This window comes from Fistularia commersonii, chromosome 33 (assembly GCF_037954325.1).
Source record: "Fistularia commersonii isolate RoL2024-O1a breed Wild chromosome 33, RoL_Fcom_v1.0, whole genome shotgun sequence".
Taxonomy (NCBI): domain Eukaryota; kingdom Metazoa; phylum Chordata; class Actinopteri; order Syngnathiformes; family Fistulariidae; genus Fistularia; species Fistularia commersonii.
This window is the reverse complement of record NC_141316.1, coordinates 8,524,571-8,542,177: the sequence shown is the minus strand read 5'-3', so window position 1 is coordinate 8,542,177 and position 17,607 is coordinate 8,524,571. Positions and strand designations below refer to the sequence as shown.

Here is a 17,607-nt window from a genome sequence, read left to right as displayed (position 1 = left end):
TGTGTGTGTGTGTGTGCTTGCGTGCAGGTGAGAGAATGAACTTTTAAGGTGAGGTTGTAGAAGGAGGGCGAGTCTGACACACCTTTGCTCTGCTGTACCTTTCACAGGGGCCGGAGTCACACAGAGTGAGTTTCGTCTTAAAACACACACTCTCTCACACACACACACACAGAGCTTTTGACGTCTGTGGGAGCTCCACAACCTCGGTGAGTTGACTTAATGTGTGGGTTTTAAGACTTTAGGCCCGGTGAGCGGGGAACCCCTGTGAAAGTGTTTGATACCACTGATTTTTCTTTGTTTCATTGCGAAATTTGTCCGTCCATTTTTGAATTTCGTCCATTCAGCGATACCTCCAGCAGTGACGAATGATCTGTCATGTAGGAATATAGTCCAAATATAATCCAATTTGCAAACTTTGCACGAGACGATGGGAACGGGCCGTCGAAGGGGGAAATTCTCAGTCCAGACTTGAGCGATACTGAACCGTCCCTCCAGTCAGCGATACCGGCGACTGCAGCGACGAGCTCTCCTGAATAGCGATGTACGGTATTGTGGTCGGACTGGTTCGATTGGCGCGGTGACACACTGTTCCCCCCGGTTACTGAGGGAGAGGTAAATGTGTCTGTCCTAGGCGTGGAGCATACGAGGAGATCGGATGGTTTCAATTATACAGACTTCTTTTTTTTTTAGTGTGATTTCGGGATCGGGGGGGTGTCGTGGTGTCGGAATCGGTCGGCGTCCTTTACACAATAAGCTTTTCAAATTGTTTCCTCAGCAAACACAGGAGGGCCGTGGACAAGGATGGCACACAACTCTCAGTATCTTGTGAACGTAAGCTTTAACATCCAACTCGTTCCAGATGGGGCACGGGGAGGGCGGTGGGGGGGGGTTCAGATTCAAAATCCGTTTTCTCCATCTTCGTATCCTTCACCGACGCCTGTCTGTTTGCAGCATTTGCTGACGTTCTCCCTCCAAAACGGCGAGGTGCAGAGCGTGGAGGAGGCCCTGTCGCGCCTCTCCCACCTGGTGCAAAACAACAAGCTGTGGAGCCAGCAGATGCTGCTGGACGTCGGGGCGGAGGGCATCTACCTCAGAGACATACAGAGCCAGGTGAGGAGGTCGGCGGACGAACGGACGAGGGAATGACGTGACCCGACTTAGAGATGTCATCCGTGCGCAGGACGAGCTGGAGAAGTACTCTTTCGACTCGGTCTTTCGCTGCGAGACCCCGGACGCGGAGAAACACTTCCCGTCGCTCCTCCTGCTCGTGTGCCAGAGCGCCACTCAGAAAAAGCCGGACATTCTCCTCTTCAGCTGCGAGACAGTGAAGGTCAGGTCGCAAGACCTCGCATGCCGGTGTTACTGGGTGGGGTCTGGGCTGTGAGTTTTGCTCCGATTCTAATGCCATGTTCGGTCTTCTTTTTTTTTATTCCCCGCGCAGGCAGAGCACATCTGTGACAACATCAAGCGGGCTGTTTCTCAAGCGAGGAAGACACCCGACACCCTCAGGTGGAGTAAACCTTATTCTGATTTAGTCTTCAACCACAAACAAGTCCCACACCTCCCGTTAGGTTCGCTAAACTGGATGATACTATGAAAGCTATTGAAGCTAAGAGCAGCATGGCGGTCCACCTGTTGGAGAGAGAGGGTGGGGCAAAAGGAGGGAGAGTGCGAGAGAGAGAGAGAGAGAGAGAGAGAGAGAGGGCCATGTAAACAGCTGAGAGAGGGAAAGACTGACCTGTTTTACCAGTTTCAACATAACTCGAGAAGGCGTGACAGAGATAACAAGGCCATTGTGACGGAGGGCAGACAGAGCGGTGGAGGGGCGACCACGGCGGTGTGCGGCCTCGGCTCTCGCAAGACATACCTGTTTTAGGGGAGAAAAAAGAAAGGGACGTTTGAAGGACAGATGTGGTGAGTGCGCCGGCGAGGCCTGCTGTGACTTTGGGCAGAGCGGCGGGGAAGGTGGAGTCGTACGGAGAGGTATTTGCCATCAAGAGCAAAGCAAACACGGGATTATATTGATTTACATCTGTGCTCGGGCAGGTCGTGAAAACCGGCCTGTAATTCATTGGCTTTAAAGGGGATCGTAGATTATAATCTTATTGTTCTGTGCGTGATACGGGTGAGTCATCAGGTGAAGCAGGCTATTGAGTTTTTTGCGTTTTATAGCAAATATGTGACAAGCACATTGGCCAATCCATCAACATCAGCCCGCATCGGCTTTTCACAATATAAGGTGTTGAGATTAGGATTTTATATTTGAACGAGGTTTTGTTTGACACCTTGTACGTAGGTGAATCAATTCAAAGGTATCATGTTGAAGTCAATGATGGATGCCGCCATTTTTCTTTATTTGCGCTTCGTAGATCCGTGAGATTCACGTTCATCTTTGTAAATACATCTTTGCTTTTTCCGACAAGCATCTGAATTTCCTCCATATACGTGTTGATAAATATCGTGTCCTGCTTCCCGTCCAACACGAGCCTCGGGATGAGGACAGATCCGTCTGATAGTCAAATGTGTCCTTGCAAATCAGCGTATTTAAAATGATGGAGTCAGCGACCCGATCGCCGGTCGAGAGGAGGTGCGTGAAAACCGTTCTCGCTGTGTGTCCCGAAGGCTTTCCCAGGGCGGAGCGGAGATGATGGACCCCTTCGATATCCCCAGCCACCCAATCCCGCACGCGCCCAATCCCCCGCCCGTCAACCCCCCGCCTTACCCCGGAATCAGAGGTAAGAGGACGCACGAGTCCGAGAAGAAGCCTTTGTGAGTGTTTTACGTGAAGGGATGTGAAGATAAGAAGCAGAAAAGGGAGTAATTGTGACTTGGTTGAGTTTAAGGTAAGAGGTTTCCTGCAGCACAGAGATTGCATTGTGTTGTGTGTTGTGGGTTGGGGGGGGGCTGGTATTTAGAGGTGAAAAGGGGCCGGAGCACTCAGACCTCAGCCGTGAATGAAAATGGTTGACGTGAAACCTCACCCTTCTCCCCCGCCAGCGAACGGCGGTCCTGATATCTCCTTCCTGCGAGCGGAGAGGGAAGTGGTGAGTCTCCCTCGTCGCATTCTGCCCGGCTACAACCTCCCGGCCGTCTCACACGCCGGCCTCCTCTTCCTCAGGGGATCCTCAACCACTGCTTCGACGACATCGAGAACTTCATGTCGAAGCTGCAGCAGACCGCCGAGGCCGCGACCGTGCTGAACCAGAGGAAGAAGAAAAAGAAGAAGAGCAAAAAGGAAAGCGTAGAAGGTGAAGACAATGTTTTTTTTCATCAAAAAACATTTAAATCAGAGCGCCGACTCCTGACTCTATCTTTAAAACCAGATGATCTGCTGACCGCGAGGGCCCGTCCTCCGCCAGAGGAGGAATTCATAGATATCTTCCAGAAATTTAAATACTGCTTCAGCCTGCTGGTGTGTATCCAATCAGATCGGCCCGCCGTCGCTTCACATCTTCGCCGTGCCTTCAGCTCCCGTGTCTGCTCCATCACAGGCCCGGCTCAAGTCAACCATTGCCGGACCTTCGTCAGAGGAGCTCGTTCATCACGTCTTCAAACCTCTGGATATGGTGAGTGCGTCACTCATCGGCTTATTTGTCTCATCAACTAACAGTTGTTAGTGTGTTTTATGAACACTGGGGTCAGGGTGTAGCTGGCGACGCCCAGGTCCCAGGTTAGTTCGTTCGGATTTTGGTTCCCTTGTGACGTCACCGACGGGAGGACCCGTCCGCATGTTGGAGGCAACATTTTATGAAACTTGCAAAAGTTGCATAAACACACACATTTTTTTTTTTCCACAAGCGTTCAGTGGTGGTGAGACGGAAAGATGAGCGACGGCAACTGCATTTCTGATGAAGTTATTTGAATTAAGGATCAAAACCGGCCGGCGGTTTTCCCTTTTAACATCTTTAAAAGAGGAAAAACAGAAAGCTAAACACAATCACTTGACGCAGTGTTTGTTCTACCGTGTTTGCATGGCGGAATGTTGAAGAGTTCCACACTTGCAACACCTGGCTACTTTCCACAGGACACTGATTTTGAATTAAGAGCGCTGGTATATCCCTGTGCTAAGACAGGTTAGCTTCGGGGAAAACACAGCAGGTTTTCTCTGTTTTTAATGAATTATTTGACGGATTTGCTGCAACCTGTCTCCATTCTTGATACAGATGCAGAGTTTGGATGAGACTCACAGGTGTGTGTGTGTGTGTACAGTGGTATTGCGGAAAGGAAAGTGACCACTGTGAAAGATTTGAGGAGATACATAGTCCTGGGGCTGAGTCACGCTATGTGTGTGTTGTGTGCAAAACCTGCATGCGTGTTCCAAAAGTAAAAAAGCTGCACCGTGCAGTTTCCGTCCAGTTCAGTATGTGAGGTATGTTCAAAAGTGTGTTATCAGGTCTGCTCTCCTCCAACCGTGTGTTATCTGGCTGTGTGCAGATGGTGAAAACAACAGGCGGGCCGGCCCTGGGAGCCTCGGTGTCCAGCCCCGCCTTGACCAACTCCGCCGTGTCGCTGCTCCATGACAACCTGAACGTGGAGGAGCGGGAGCTGTGGCTGTCTCTGGGTCCCATGTGGACGCTGCCTCGGTCAGTGCCTCCAATAACAGGCCATCCGGCCGCAACGGGAAATCGTGCTTTCGCTTTTCCAAACTCCAATCAATTCTACCGATGTAAATAAAGACTCCTTTTCCTGTCTCAGCTCTCAGCTTAAGGTAGCCGTTGCTCCGTACACACCTGTCTTCTTAGACGGCTGGAAGCCGGAAGCACTGAGGGCAGATGGGCAGGTTTGGGTGGATCCGGTCGAGTCACAGCACAAACAAGACGCCCTCCAAGCAGCGCAGCAGGTACAGAATACCTGTGCATGATATGGGATGGATACGTGTCTCCTGTTGTGAGCAAGACAGAAAAAAATGCTGGTCAAATGAGGGTGTGCGCCCAAAACATTGAATGTATAAAAAGAAAGAGTGCTGCAGATCTACATCGACCTAGTGCAATTCACCCTCAAGTCTAGTTCGGAGGCAGAAATCTGTTGTTTGTTTTTTTTTAATTTAAAGTCCATGCGATTTATCTGCACTGTAGCTTTCTGGTGTAGGATTATCCTGAGCTAACAGGAGGTCATTTTCCAGAGAGTGAAAGAAGAAAGTCCCTTTTTATTCTTGGACACACTGAGTGAATTTCTTCCACAGTTTATCCATCTGTCAACATAAGATAACCTTATTGATTCCCATAGGGGAAATTCCTTTGTCACAGTTATAACGTCAGAGGAAAAAAACAAAAGGAAATAAATATGAGTATAAATAGAAAGGCTTCACATTTCGATGACAACCCATCCACTTTTCAGCAGCAGCCCCAGCAGCCCCAGCAGCCCCAGCAGCCCCAGCAGCCCCAGCAGCCCCAGCAGCCCCAGCAGCCCCAGCAGCCGGCGGTGGCACCCCCTGACACCTACGACGGCAATGAAACGTAAGCTGGAAAAACTGAAAATCAGTCGATCCCATATTTGACCCCGCTCCGCACAAAAAACCCCGTTCACATCCCCGTGTCCCACCCCAGGACTCAGCAACCGAACCCAGAGAGGCTCTACAGCTGCAGCTACGATTTCATAGCCAGGAACAGCAGCGAGCTGTCAGTGCAGCAGGGGGAACAACTGGAGGCAAGTCTGACTATCCATTCTTCTACACACCTCATTTATTCTTTTAATTACCAGCAGTAGTTTTTGCACTTGTTATCACAACAGCTGTTCCTTCGTGACAGCGATAGAATACACAAGAATCAAGTACAAAAAACTTTCCACTGGCCTAAGAAGGAACTGTTTATGGGAAGGCTGTGGTTTATTGTTTAAAAACAATTTCCAAAATCAGGATTTTCCTCTTCAGCCTCAGGCTGTTCCCATCGGAGGTCACCATGGTGAATCAACATCCTCCATCTAACCTTTTTCCTCATAACATCTTCTCCACCAGCTTCCATGTGGTTGTTCACTGCATCCATAAAACCTTTATTTTTTAAATCCGGAAACCCCTCTTTTCTTTAGATATCTCATTTTGTATTGTTCCAATAATACCACACTAATTTCAAGCCCCACCTCTTATTATATGACATCATGCTTCTGCATGTTGCTGCGTTACCTCACCTCTTGTTTTCATGTAAACAACTAAATGGGGTACAGTGAAGGCATCATGCAGGCGTGGACTGTCTTACTCAACCTGTCCGATCGATTTGAAGGGTTTTAAGGAATATTGTAAGTCTGTATTTAGTTTTTTTCTGTTGTGAATGGAGGGTGAAACTGGAGATTGCAGGCAAGTTGTTGTGAAACCCGCCCCGGCTCTCAGCGGCTCCCGTTCTCTGTCAGGTGGTTGAGTCATCCAAGCGCTGGTGGAAGTGTCGTAACCGCTACAACCAGATTGGCTTTGTTCCCTTCAACATCCTGGAGCCTGTCACCCACATCGACAGCCCCGTCACCAACAAACCACCCAGTGTATGACGCACACTCACACACACACTTGCATGCTGTGCAAGCACGCAGGTATCCACTCACATACCTGAGTGAATTCCTGTGTCGTGTGTTTTTTTTTTTTCTTTTCCACATTCACACAGGCTCCGGCTCCCCCACCGCTCGCCAAAACCTTCACCCCGGTGCCGCCGAGCCCCCCAACCTTGCCCCACACCCCCTCACCAAAACACCCGCGCAGCTTACCGCCCTACAGCCAGCATGCCCCCGCCTCAGAGGACAACGACAAAGGTGAGGGATCCTGCAACAGCGGATCTTCTCGTGGCATTACTCAGATTTATATCGGATAACACGACGATGTGCTTTCTGCTGCTCCGCAGCCGTATAGTTTGATGTGAAACAATATATTCCAACTCTCCGTCCTTTCTGTTCGTTAAGGTTCTTTGTGCTGTTTCTGCTAAAACAAACACATGATACGCTCATGCAGTTCGATATCGTCCCAGGGTGCTTTAAAAAACACATACTGTGACAATAAAACACCCACGCATTTCACTTTTGATACCTCTATAAACATTTTGTTAGTGATACTTTAGTACTTTCCCTTGAGCAACATTTTAAACCAAGAGCCTGGTATTTTTACATTTGCTTCAGGATCTAGATACTTCATCCAGAACTATAAATGTATATCATAATGTTATATAAAATGTGTTTTCCCACAGTATCGGTGCTTTTTAAAAAGATGTCACCGTCAAACCTGAACCCGGCGTCAGTCGACAGACAGGCTTAACACCGAAGGTGTGGGTGTTTACCGGGTTTAGCTGCGATAAAGAGATTTGACTTCAGGGAGGGATAAGATCCCTTTAATCCTTCTGTATGAGTTAAATATCAAGATAAATAAGGGAATGAGGGGTGGATAGTGGTGGAAAATGGACTGCGGTTTGAACACAAGGACATTTTGTGGAAAAGCATTAACTGTGTGCGAAATCCGACTCTGTTCCTTTTTTGTACCGAGTCACCAAGTTCAGGAGGCAAAGAGTCCAGGTAGCGGCAGTCGTAAATGCGTAAATATCGTCCCTACTTCTCAGTGCATCCCATCCTCCCAGTTATGCAGGTGAACGACGAGCTGCTCCAGAGACTGACCAATGGGAAGGCCAACCTGAGCAAACCTCTGGTCATCCCCCGCTCCTCGGACACGTCCGTCCCTCTGGACTTCCACTCCCCTCCGGAGGAAGTGGCCGAGTGGCTCAGAGGAAAAGGCTTCAGCGAACCGTAAGTGACGCCTCTGGAAAGAAACACACGGCATTATTCCAGTGTTTGTTCACAGGCTTTTGGAGAGTTTCTGAAATCACTCGATTCAGAAGCGCGTCCCCCGACCTCCCCCTCGAAATACGTTTTTCTCGATTGAACAGATGTATTTTTTTTCTAACTTTCTGCTTCCTGAGTGTCAGGTATGATTTTAACAATCAAACAAAAAATGAATCATTTTTATAATTATGTGGTGAGCACTATTCCGACAGGGGGAGTTTGTGTGTTCGCCGTGTCTGCATGGGTTTCCTCCCAAAACCATGCAGGAGATGCTTCGGCTGATTATTAGTTTATCTGCTCCAAGAAATTTCAAATACTTAGTACATGTAGTACATGTACGCCGAGGCCAGACTGGGTCCTTCGCACCGATACAGCACAAAGACAATGGAGGCCTTTGTGTTAAATTTCATACTAATGGCTCTGGCTTTGCTCTGTTTCCCCCTCGCTCAGGACGGTGACCTGTTTAGGGGTGCTGACTGGAGCTCAGCTCTTCTCACTCAACAAGGACGAGCTCCGCTCTGTGATTCCAGATGAGGGCGCCAGAGTGTACAGCCAGCTCAGCGTGCAGCGGGCCCTGCTGGAGGTAACTCAAAAGAACTTTTTGTTATCGCCCCATCATCTGTGAAGAGAAAATGAAAAAGTGATCGCTTGTGATTCGTCCCTCAGGATGTGCGAAGGGCCACAGAGCTGGAGGCGGTCATGGAGAAACAGAAAATGAAGGTTGACCTGAAACTGGAGAGCAGTACGTTGTGAGCAGATGTGATTGTGACTTGACTTTTGAACTGTAATGCCACTGAGCAGCCTTTGACTCTGTATCATCTCTAAACTGAAGTTTCTAGAGACAAATCAGGGAATTATGCTTTTAATGCAACAACACTATGCAAGTTAATTTAAAAAAAAAGTAATGTTTCATATGAATTATTCCACTGTTCATCTGGTAAAATGGATAGCTGACTAACTGTATTTATATATTACACATTGTAAAGTATGCGTTTAATGTTTTTGCCTGCATTTTTTTTCCCCGACAATAAAAAAAGGACGACCAATACGCAATAAATATTACAACGTTTTTTAATGGAGAAAGCTTCCAGCAGAACAGATGATTCACACGTAAAGTAATCCCTCCATTCAAATCTGATTGCATCAACTAGTGAACATAAATCTTTCCAAAATAATGAAACACAAAGATTTGTAGTTTCCATATTGAATTTCCGGACCTACTGCTTCACATGCCAACAATAACGCAAAAGTATTTTTTTTTTCCTTTTCAAGTTCAATAAATTGAGACAAATTATAAAACAAGTGACACGCCACCAATTCCAACAACAAGCATTTATTTATAATCGGACAACTTCAACCATATATTCCCTTCCCTTCTGGCAGCATAAAATTAAAACTAGTAAAAACAAACAAAAAAAAAATTGGAAAATAGAACATGATACTTTTCAACAGCAACTTCAAAACCTTTTGCTTTAAACTCCTAACAACTAATTTACCAGAGGCTGGTGGAGGTGACCCTCAGCTGGATACAGGTCTTGACAGGACAAGGCTTTTCAGACTTGACAAACAGGCCGACACGGTATGTGCAGACAGTCTATATATATATATATATGTATATAAAAAAAAAGTTATGGACAATACCGAGTTACATTTTATAGTCGATTTCAGCAAATCAAATTAGTGCTTGCATTTTCTATTTAGTCATTTTTGGCTAGTTAAGGGGTGTAGAACGTTGGATATACTGGATACAGACAGCCACCAAATTATAGTTGTGAATACGGCAGTAAACTCCACTAGCATTCTAGAACTAACCCTCCCGGAGAAACGCAAAATGAAGTGTGTGAATGGTAGAAAGGTGGATTCATACAATATGTCGGGCCAGAGGGTGCTCTGGGTCGGCTTCAATACCTGTGGAAGCAAAGAAAGGAGCCGGGTGGGACAGCGAAATGGTCAAGGCAAGGACTACTTAGAACTTTAGGTTGTTATAAATGGACAGACAAGTGGGAGACAGGAGGTTTTGGGTTGTGGTGGATGGAGTTTGGTCTTCAGAAGTCCCCCATGTCCCTGTCGTCTCCTCGGCGAGAGTCTGACCTGCCGTTCATACCATCCCTCCTGTCGCGCTCCCTGTCCCGCGACTTGTCTCTGGACGTGCGCTCGTGGTCTCTTGATGACCTGGTGAAAGCAAAATATGCAATATAAAGCCAAATCCAGGCTGCAACAGTCACAGACATTTGCTTCTGCTGCCAATGACTGCCAGATGACATACACGACTGTCTAAACTGTTTGTGGTCCCATTGTGGAAAGGCAGAGTACCCTCCAGTCTTCTATGGTCAATTTTCCAGAGCAATTCCAGCAAAAATGCCTGTATGTCCAATAATGACTGAATCCCAATCATTCCCAATTATTCATAGGATTGGTGTTACCTTTTATTCAAACCTTCTCATGTATCAATATAAAGAATCAGTCAATCAGTGCTAAAACACAGAGGGCTATGAATACAGCTTAATCTAGGTGTTACTGGTGTGAGCCGTTTCCGTACTTGTGCCTGGAGCTCTGCTCGTGGGTGTGACGGTGGCCTCGGTTGCGGGAGTTGGAACGACTGCGGTGCCGCCGCCTCCTCTCCCTGGAACGTGAGCGCGTGCGGCGCCGCTCTCTGGACTGCGAGCGCGAACGCCTCCGCCTCCGATCACGAGAGCGGGACCTGGTAAAGGCAACGGGGCAGCTGTCGTTGAGTTATCCGAGATAATAAGTACCAACTGAACAACCGAGAGCGATAGATTTGACCTTTACCTTTTGTGCTCTCTGCTCCGTGATCTGGTTCTGTGAAATAATTAAATGTATAGATTACAGCTGCTAAGTATTAAGCTTGTAACACCTTATAGACACATTAGGTTTAGCACGTTTACTCTTACCTTTTCCGCATCCTCTCCTCCTTTTCCCTCTCTTCCCGTCTCTTCAAGCGTTCCTGGTTCCTTTTCTCCTGCTTGTCGACCACAGTTTTCTGACGGCATGAGAACACAATTGTGAGGACTTGATCAAACACAATAGATTTAAAGTCCGCTTTCTGTCCGATATATCTTCTATCAAACAGATGTGCGAGCTAATGTACTCGCTGTGTGACTAGAAGAGTAGACACACCTTTAATTGGTCCAGTTTCTCTCTGATCTGGATGAAGCCCAGGTGAAGCTTCCCCCCAAAGTGGTCAGCCAGGCGGCGATCGTTGTCATGGAGACCCAGGTAGGCAGAGCAGACCTCACACACCCGCAGCTTCTGCTGTTGAAAACTGGAGGCGGGCATGGAGTTTCTGTATTCCTCCTGAGGGAACACCAAAATCACCAGCATTAGAAGACCGAAAGATTTATAGATGTGAAACAGCACGCGGCCGGAGGTTCCTCTAATGTGCTTGCTCCTCACCTCCGCATCCTTCTTCCGAGTGCGGACCTTCTCCACTTCCTGCAGGACCTTCTGGGATTCATCCACATTTCCCTCAGCTCCGAGCTGCTCAGCCTTGGCCAGGAGCTTCCCTATTTCCTCATTCAGCTCATGGACTTTCTCTGCCTACAATACAGTCAACACAACGCAATTAACATCTGCTCTTCGCTGAGTGGCTGCTGCTTCATCTCAGTCTGTTCAATACCTTTGCTGCGACTTCAGCGCTGATTTCTTCTTGAGTCTCAGCCAGACGCTTCTTAGCCAGCTCTGTCCTCCGGTCACAGTCAGCAATGAATGACTCCAGGTGATCAACCGCCTTCAGAAGAACATTTTTAAATGTGTTAAAAACATAAAAATGTGCTTACTTTCATTTCTTGGTTTTGCCCTCAGAGAATGAAGGAGTAATACAAAAACTCTGTTATAGGTAAATCAAAGTTTGTCATCTAAGTTGTCATGTTTCTTTCTTAAACAGTGATTATTGTGGGCTCTGTGTGCCCTCCCATTTGCCCGGCATCTAAAGTTAACCTGTATGTTTGCCAGGACTGCAGCGCACCTGCTTTTCTTTATTTCACGAAAACACTTACATCAAGTTCAAAGAATAGATCTCGCTCCTTGGAGGCAATTTCATAATCTGCTCGAAGGGCCAGATCATGGATCCTCGTGCACTCTCCCAGGTCCATACGCTGTCAAAAACCCAAACAGACATGGTTCAACTTCTGATCAGCAAAAACACGGAAGAGTCTCTAGATAAGTCTCTAGTTAAGACATTCTTGATGTGATGCATTTAAGACGGGAGTGGACTTACAGTTCCAGACAGGATGTCATGTGGACAGCAGTTTAGGAGATGACTTTTGCAGACTCGCTCGTCAGTGAACTTGACCCTCTGCCGTGTCTCATCCCCTGAAAGAGCCAGAAAAAAGACCGATGAGAAACACCTAGCATATTTGTTAGCTGGGGCCTGGTATCTGTTTCAACATATTTGACTGGGCTTGCACTCTATTAAAGCATCAGACAATGCAACGATAAACATATTCAAACATATTGAGTCCACCTAAATGAGTGACAATCAAATTCTTATGTTTTGAATGTCAAGATTTTCTCGTACTTTATCACCAAGACATATGAACCAGTAATAGAGTAACAGTGCCTCTGTCTATTGAGGTGAGTCAACGTAGCAGAAGTTACCGGTGGCTCACCAAGTAGTCGATGTGGAACTTTCTGCTATTCTTGGTGTTGAACTTACCCAGGCCTCAGTGACACTGTGACAATATTAGATCTTCAACTTAGTTTAGCTTGTGATAAAGCTCAACGTCCACGCTGTACGTGTGGAGCATGATATTGAGCTACTAAAAATGTATAAGTACAGGGAATAGGGTGAATGGCTTTTCACAAACAAACCTTAGTATAAGACATCTATTATTACATGTCAACATAGAAAATAAAATTGTGACTACACAGTAAAGATTGAAATTACAGATGCTTTAAAAAACAAAAAAACAAAAAAAAAAGAAATCAATCCAGACAATTGTTCCAGCCAAGCCATTTGTATATGTAAACATTGAAAGAATGTTAAAACAAAAGGTATAAATGAAATCCAAGGAAAAAAATTGAGTTTATACACACTGCGATCTGCACCACATACTGTACCCTTCTGCTTCTTCAAGCCCTCAGCTGCAGAATTTTAAACCCGCTGTAGAAAAGTATAAATGGGAACTGTTTTCTTGCCCAAACCTGTAGTAAGAAGTTGGGAGTCATACACAAGTCAGATTGTAAATGATGTGTGCAAAGTTTTTGTCTCCTCTGAAAATTGCCTTCTGAAAACAGACGTCTTATAGAAAACTGAGAACTGCTCGTTTGGAGTCAGCGCAACCAGACGTCTCTGCTCAATTCTACTCCAAATTTTAACTGTAGTGCCATTGAAGAATTACCCATTTTTTTGTATTTAAAAAGGCTACAGTTAATTCCGGAAGGCAAACATATTGTTTGGATATTCATCATAACAGCTTTAAAAATTATGTGTGACTCACGGCTCGATGAACATGAGGCTTTTCTGCAACTCCTTTGCAGATTGATGTAGGCTGGCAAAGATACACTGAACCTTAATGAATAAAATAAAGGGGCCACAATTGTTCAGTTTGTATGCAACATATGCATGGGAAGAATTTGATAATATTCTCACACATACACCAACAAACTCACCACACAAATCCACTCTCACTGGACAGATCGAATTATCATCTTTACACAGGATGGACCATTTGAATACAATCCATTCAATGATCTGTCTTTCTGCTGAACCTCTGACTTACTGGATGGCATGGCAGCAATGAGCTGCCCATTGAGGCAGCTATTTTAGAATTTGGTGTTCGTATCCAACTGTCTGGACACTAATCATACTTCCGATTTGAGACGTTTCTTCTGTTCTGGTAAAAGACAAACTTGTATGTGTGTGCATACTAAATTGCACGAGATAAAAATGGATATTTTTCCACCACTACTGACAGTGTAATGCCGACTTCAGGAAGACGCGTCTTTTTACACATTTCTATTATTTATGACTCGGATTGAGAATGACGTACATTCTGCGTCACAGAACTCGCTTTAAAGACTTAAAACTTTTGTTTCACAAACAAAACATTAACGGTGCCCCTTTAGCGATGACCCCTTTCGTCTGATATTAAACTCGAAGATTCGGTGTAAGCGGAATAATATGTAACTAGTAATAGGACAAAGCTTGATGTCTGATACCGCGGTTGTTTCTCTCCACCGCAGTAAACAAGAGCGTTAGCTAACGTAGCCTTTAACTTCGATTAGCATGTGCTGCGAAAGAAGTTAAATCGTAATACTTGAATCCTTGCACTTTGCAAAACAAGGCCAAACAGGATGCAAACATCAAATCGGTACTCTAAATCCCATTGTGTCGCTTTAATCTAACGTAACTGCGTCTTATCGAGCCCTCTGCAGTTCATCCATTCATGCAGGCCTGTCCATCACACGACAACACAAGCCAGCCTCAGCACTGGCTCCATCTTGGCTAGCCGGCTAGTTTAGCTAGCATTCTACGGCAACTCACCATCCCTCGCTGTTCCCATTAGCTGGTCGAGCAAAGCTCTCATTTGAGCTTGAGCTGACATTGTCGTTGGTCTTCGGTCGACGAAGTTATATAAAAAAGAGTCAACCAAAAACAGTCCGTTGGTATTCTGCTATGTTATTTGTGTACTTAGTCCTCCATGCATTTCCTCTCGGAGAGGTTCTCGACAGTCTTCGTAATGGAGCGGAAATGACGTGGTGCGGTTTGACGCTTCCGTTTTGTTACTAAATAAAGGCGGGCTTTACGCGTGGAATTGACCAATCAGAGCGCGTAAAAGCAGCAGGCGGAGAAGCCCAGGCTGTTTGAATTTAACACATACTTGGGGTTTTACAAGCACCTTCTGCAGAAATCAGCTGCATCTGTGATTTATGCATCACAAGGCTTTATCAAACTTGGTGGCATAGTTCGGTTCCGGTAAATATCTATTGTATTTAGATTGGAATGCTACCTGAACAACAAATGCAAAGGGGAAAAAAAAATCTCAAATTATAGTCAACTGACTAGATAGGGGATTCCTGTTTGAACATGTGCTGAATTTTAAATTCCACGACCCACTGTGGTTGAGCGACAATATGAGAGGACAAGAATCAGAATATTTCATTGATGTCCAAAGGAGAAATTGCTCACAGGGTACAGATGCATCAATGTGAAAAGAACATAAATAGAACTCTATATAAAAATGAGAATAAAGGTATGTTAAGTAGATACAAGGGATATATTGACAAATGTGAATTTTGGGCGAGTGCACTATTAGGATATAAAGCGGTTATTGCACAGACGGAACAGATTGCACATAAGGATGTGGGATTACTTGCCGTCCCGTTCTTACCAACTGTGGATTTGTGAGATTCGGCTGGTCCTTCCTTCCAGCTGCTGTTTAGCTGTTTAACAGGCGTTCCTTCATGCATCCACTCTTCCATACAGTTACTCGTATTGCTGCTGTAAGCAGCTGTTGTCTGCTGCTGGTCCTTCCATTCTTTTTTTTTGCTGAAGCTTTTGTATTTTTTATATTTTTCCGATACTCGTATGCTACAGTTTTTAACCTATAATATCTATAACCTAAACTCCCTCTCCTTCATTGTCCACTTTCTGCTGTGTGACATTGAAATGTCCCCATTGTGGGACGACTAAAAGGCACATTGTATTCTTTGGTTGGTAACTTTCTTCACCGTGTACAATTTCTGGCAAAGAGGGGATCAACTGGGCGTCAAAAATGACTGGGACCTTCTGACGGTGCATCCAGTAAGAATCATCTAAGCAATTCGTCCAGCTTGTTATCATTTTTTCTGGTAAAAAGTGAAGGGTCGGCTACCACCTCCAACATGCTGCTTGCTGGTAAAAATGAGCAGCTCCTTGTAAAAGTGTTTGATCCTTTTTCCCCTTGAACCCGAACAAGAGTCTGTCTTCGAGACATGCTCTGTATTCAAAGGATTTTTCTTTTTTTTGGGCAAATGCGGAGAAAGCACTGAGCATCTGGAAAACCGTGCAAGTTTAGAAACATATGACTCAATGTTATCAGAGCTGTTGATACTAATTTGTCATTTTGTTTGGACTCCTTCTTCCTTTCCTTTTAGCTTTTCCCTTCGGGGGGAATCCACCTTCTCCATCTAACCCTGTATTCTGTATCCTCATTTCTCACACCCACTTACTTCATATCCTCTCTCTCTACGTCCACAAATCTTCTCTTTGGTCTTCCTCTAGACCTCCGATTCCTGTATCCAACTACCAATATATTCACTCTCCCTCCTCTGTCCATGAGCCAACCATCTCAGTCTGGCTTCTCTGACCTTCTCTCCCAAAACATCTAACATGTGCTGTCCCTCTGATGGACTCATTCTTGATCCTATCAATCCTGGTCGCTCCCAAAGAGAACCTAGACATCTTCATCTCTGCGACCTCAAGCTCTGCCTCCTGGTCATTGTCAGTGTTTGTAGAGCAAACAGCATGGCTGCTCTCACCACCTTCTTGTCCACCTTTCCTTTCATTCTGGCTGATAGTTTTCCATCTCATAGTACCCCTGACACTTTTCTCCACCCGTTCTGACCTGCTTGAACCTGTTTCTTGGCCTCTTTTCCACTCTCTCCATTGCTCTGGACTGTTGACCCCAAGTACTTGAAATCCTCCAACTTCTTGATCTCCACTCCCTGTAGCCTCGCTGTTCCACCTGGGTTCCTCTCATTCACACACATATCCTCTGTCTTGCTGCAACTAACCTTCATTCGTCTCCTTTCCAGAGCATACCTCCATCTCTCAAGATAGTCTTCAACCTGTTCCCTGCTCTTACGAAAGATCACATCATCTGCAAACATCATGGTCCATGGAGATTCCTGTCTAACCTCATCTATCAGCCTGTCCATCACCACTGCAAACAGGAAGGGGCTCAGAGCTGATCCATGATGGAGTCCCACCTCCACCTTGAACTTCTCTCTTACACCTACAGAACACCTCACTGTCTCACAGCGAGCATACGTGTCCTGCACCACTCTAACATACTTCTCTGCCACTTCAGACTTCCTCATACAATAACAGAGGTCCTCTCTCTGTACCCTATCATATGCCTTTTCCAGGTCTCCAAAAGTGCAATGCAGCTCCTTCTGACCTTCTCTGTACTTCTCTATTATTATTCTTAAAGCAAACACAGCATCTGTAGTACTCTGGTGTTGTTTGCACTCCAAATACCTGTATTTCTTTTTATTTCTATTGTGCACGTACTCATAAAAAATCACACCATTGAATGCAATGTATTTAGTTGATAAGTACGGACGGTGCTCCTTCCATGCCAAGAAAAAAACTTTGTTAAATCGATAATCCACGGGCTGACACGGCGGTGCCCTCATGTGTCGCAGCGCCCATGCGCATTTAGTGCGCCTGACTGCCGCGTGTCTCCGCGGGCATGCGTGTGCGTGAGATAGCGTGTATGCATGTGTGTGTGTGTGTGTGTGTGTGTGTGTGTGTGTGTGTGTGTGTGTGTGTGTGTGTGGTGGGTGCTGTCATCCATCTGCATCTTGGCCGCAGTCCAATGAAACCTTCCCGGCCTCTGCGTGGATGGAGGAGTCGCTCCACGGAAGGAAACACGCGGACCCGGGCGCACCTCAGCCGGGTGGGTTCTAGGACCCCCCCCCTTCCCCGCACCCACCCACGCCCGCAGCGTCTCTGTATGTTCCTGGAGAGCCTCACCACGCATCTGCACGCACAAGGAAATCCAGCTTGTCACCATCAATGATCCACTCGGTGGAGAACTTCCGCGTCCACTTTGCGCAATAGTTTGTTCAACACACACACACACACACACACACGCACACACACATTGCCTGCATATCTTCCATACAGGCCTGCGC

General features: G+C 46.1%; 2 protein-coding genes across 12 annotated transcripts; one reads left to right on the top strand and one right to left on the bottom strand.

Moving 5' to 3' along the window:
* Window positions 1–123: 123 nt before the first annotated feature.
* LOC147214909 (epidermal growth factor receptor kinase substrate 8-like protein 1) lies at window positions 124–8,803 on the top strand. 7 transcript variants are annotated; one of them, XM_086140199.1, is made up of 19 exons: window positions 124–206; window positions 776–831; window positions 952–1,110; window positions 1,181–1,330; window positions 1,442–1,509; window positions 2,623–2,735; window positions 2,998–3,044; window positions 3,119–3,248; window positions 3,324–3,412; window positions 3,492–3,566; window positions 4,435–4,583; window positions 4,696–4,840; window positions 5,359–5,456; window positions 5,547–5,646; window positions 6,343–6,468; window positions 6,588–6,732; window positions 7,545–7,710; window positions 8,197–8,329; window positions 8,413–8,803. In XM_086140199.1, exons 2-19 carry the CDS (start codon window positions 802–804, stop codon window positions 8,497–8,499), a joined length of 2,010 nt encoding a protein of 669 aa, XP_085996325.1. In that variant the 5' UTR covers window positions 124–206; window positions 776–801; the 3' UTR covers window positions 8,500–8,803. The 7 variants fall into 7 exon arrangements, with proteins under 7 accessions (XP_085996325.1, XP_085996324.1, XP_085996323.1 ...); XM_086140198.1 differs by having other exon boundaries at window positions 5,356–5,456; XM_086140197.1 differs by having other exon boundaries at window positions 5,350–5,456.
* luc7l (LUC7-like (S. cerevisiae)) lies at window positions 8,802–14,461 on the bottom strand. 5 transcript variants are annotated; one of them, XM_086140209.1, is made up of 12 exons: window positions 14,252–14,403; window positions 13,206–13,276; window positions 12,826–12,909; window positions 11,984–12,078; window positions 11,763–11,861; window positions 11,384–11,494; window positions 11,161–11,304; window positions 10,885–11,061; window positions 10,659–10,747; window positions 10,537–10,566; window positions 10,286–10,447; window positions 8,802–9,918 (listed from the first exon to the last, which is right to left on the bottom strand). In XM_086140209.1, the coding sequence occupies exons 5-12, from the start codon at window positions 11,856–11,858 to the stop codon at window positions 9,792–9,794; spliced, it is 936 nt and encodes a 311-aa protein (XP_085996335.1). In that variant the 5' UTR covers window positions 11,859–11,861; window positions 11,984–12,078; window positions 12,826–12,909; window positions 13,206–13,276; window positions 14,252–14,403; the 3' UTR covers window positions 8,802–9,791. The 5 variants fall into 5 exon arrangements, with proteins under 5 accessions (XP_085996335.1, XP_085996333.1, XP_085996334.1 ...); XM_086140207.1 differs by lacking the exons at window positions 12,826–12,909; window positions 13,206–13,276 and having other exon boundaries at window positions 8,802–9,654; window positions 9,838–9,918; window positions 14,252–14,461; XM_086140208.1 differs by having other exon boundaries at window positions 11,984–12,909.
* Window positions 14,462–17,607: the final 3,146 nt, after the last annotated feature.

Excerpts from the sequence above, each read along its gene's own strand:
- LOC147214909 (XM_086140195.1), top strand. The coding sequence starts at position 802 with ATGGCACACAACTCTCAGTATCTTGTGAAC. Across the intron at positions 6,469-6,587 it reads TCACCAACAAACCACCCAGT|GCTCCGGCTCCCCCACCGCT; the intron begins GTATGACGCACA and ends ACATTCACACAG. Across the intron at positions 7,711-8,196 it reads GGAAAAGGCTTCAGCGAACC|GACGGTGACCTGTTTAGGGG; the intron begins GTAAGTGACGCC and ends CCCCTCGCTCAG.
- luc7l (XM_086140206.1), bottom strand. The coding sequence starts at position 14,312 with ATGTCAGCTCAAGCTCAAATGAGAGCTTTGCTCGACCAGCTAATGGGA. Across the intron at positions 12,079-14,251 it reads AATGGGAACAGCGAGGGATG|GGGATGAGACACGGCAGAGG; the intron begins GTGAGTTGCCGT and ends TGGCTCTTTCAG. Across the intron at positions 11,495-11,762 it reads ATCTATTCTTTGAACTTGAT|GCGGTTGATCACCTGGAGTC; the intron begins GTAAGTGTTTTC and ends GTTCTTCTGAAG.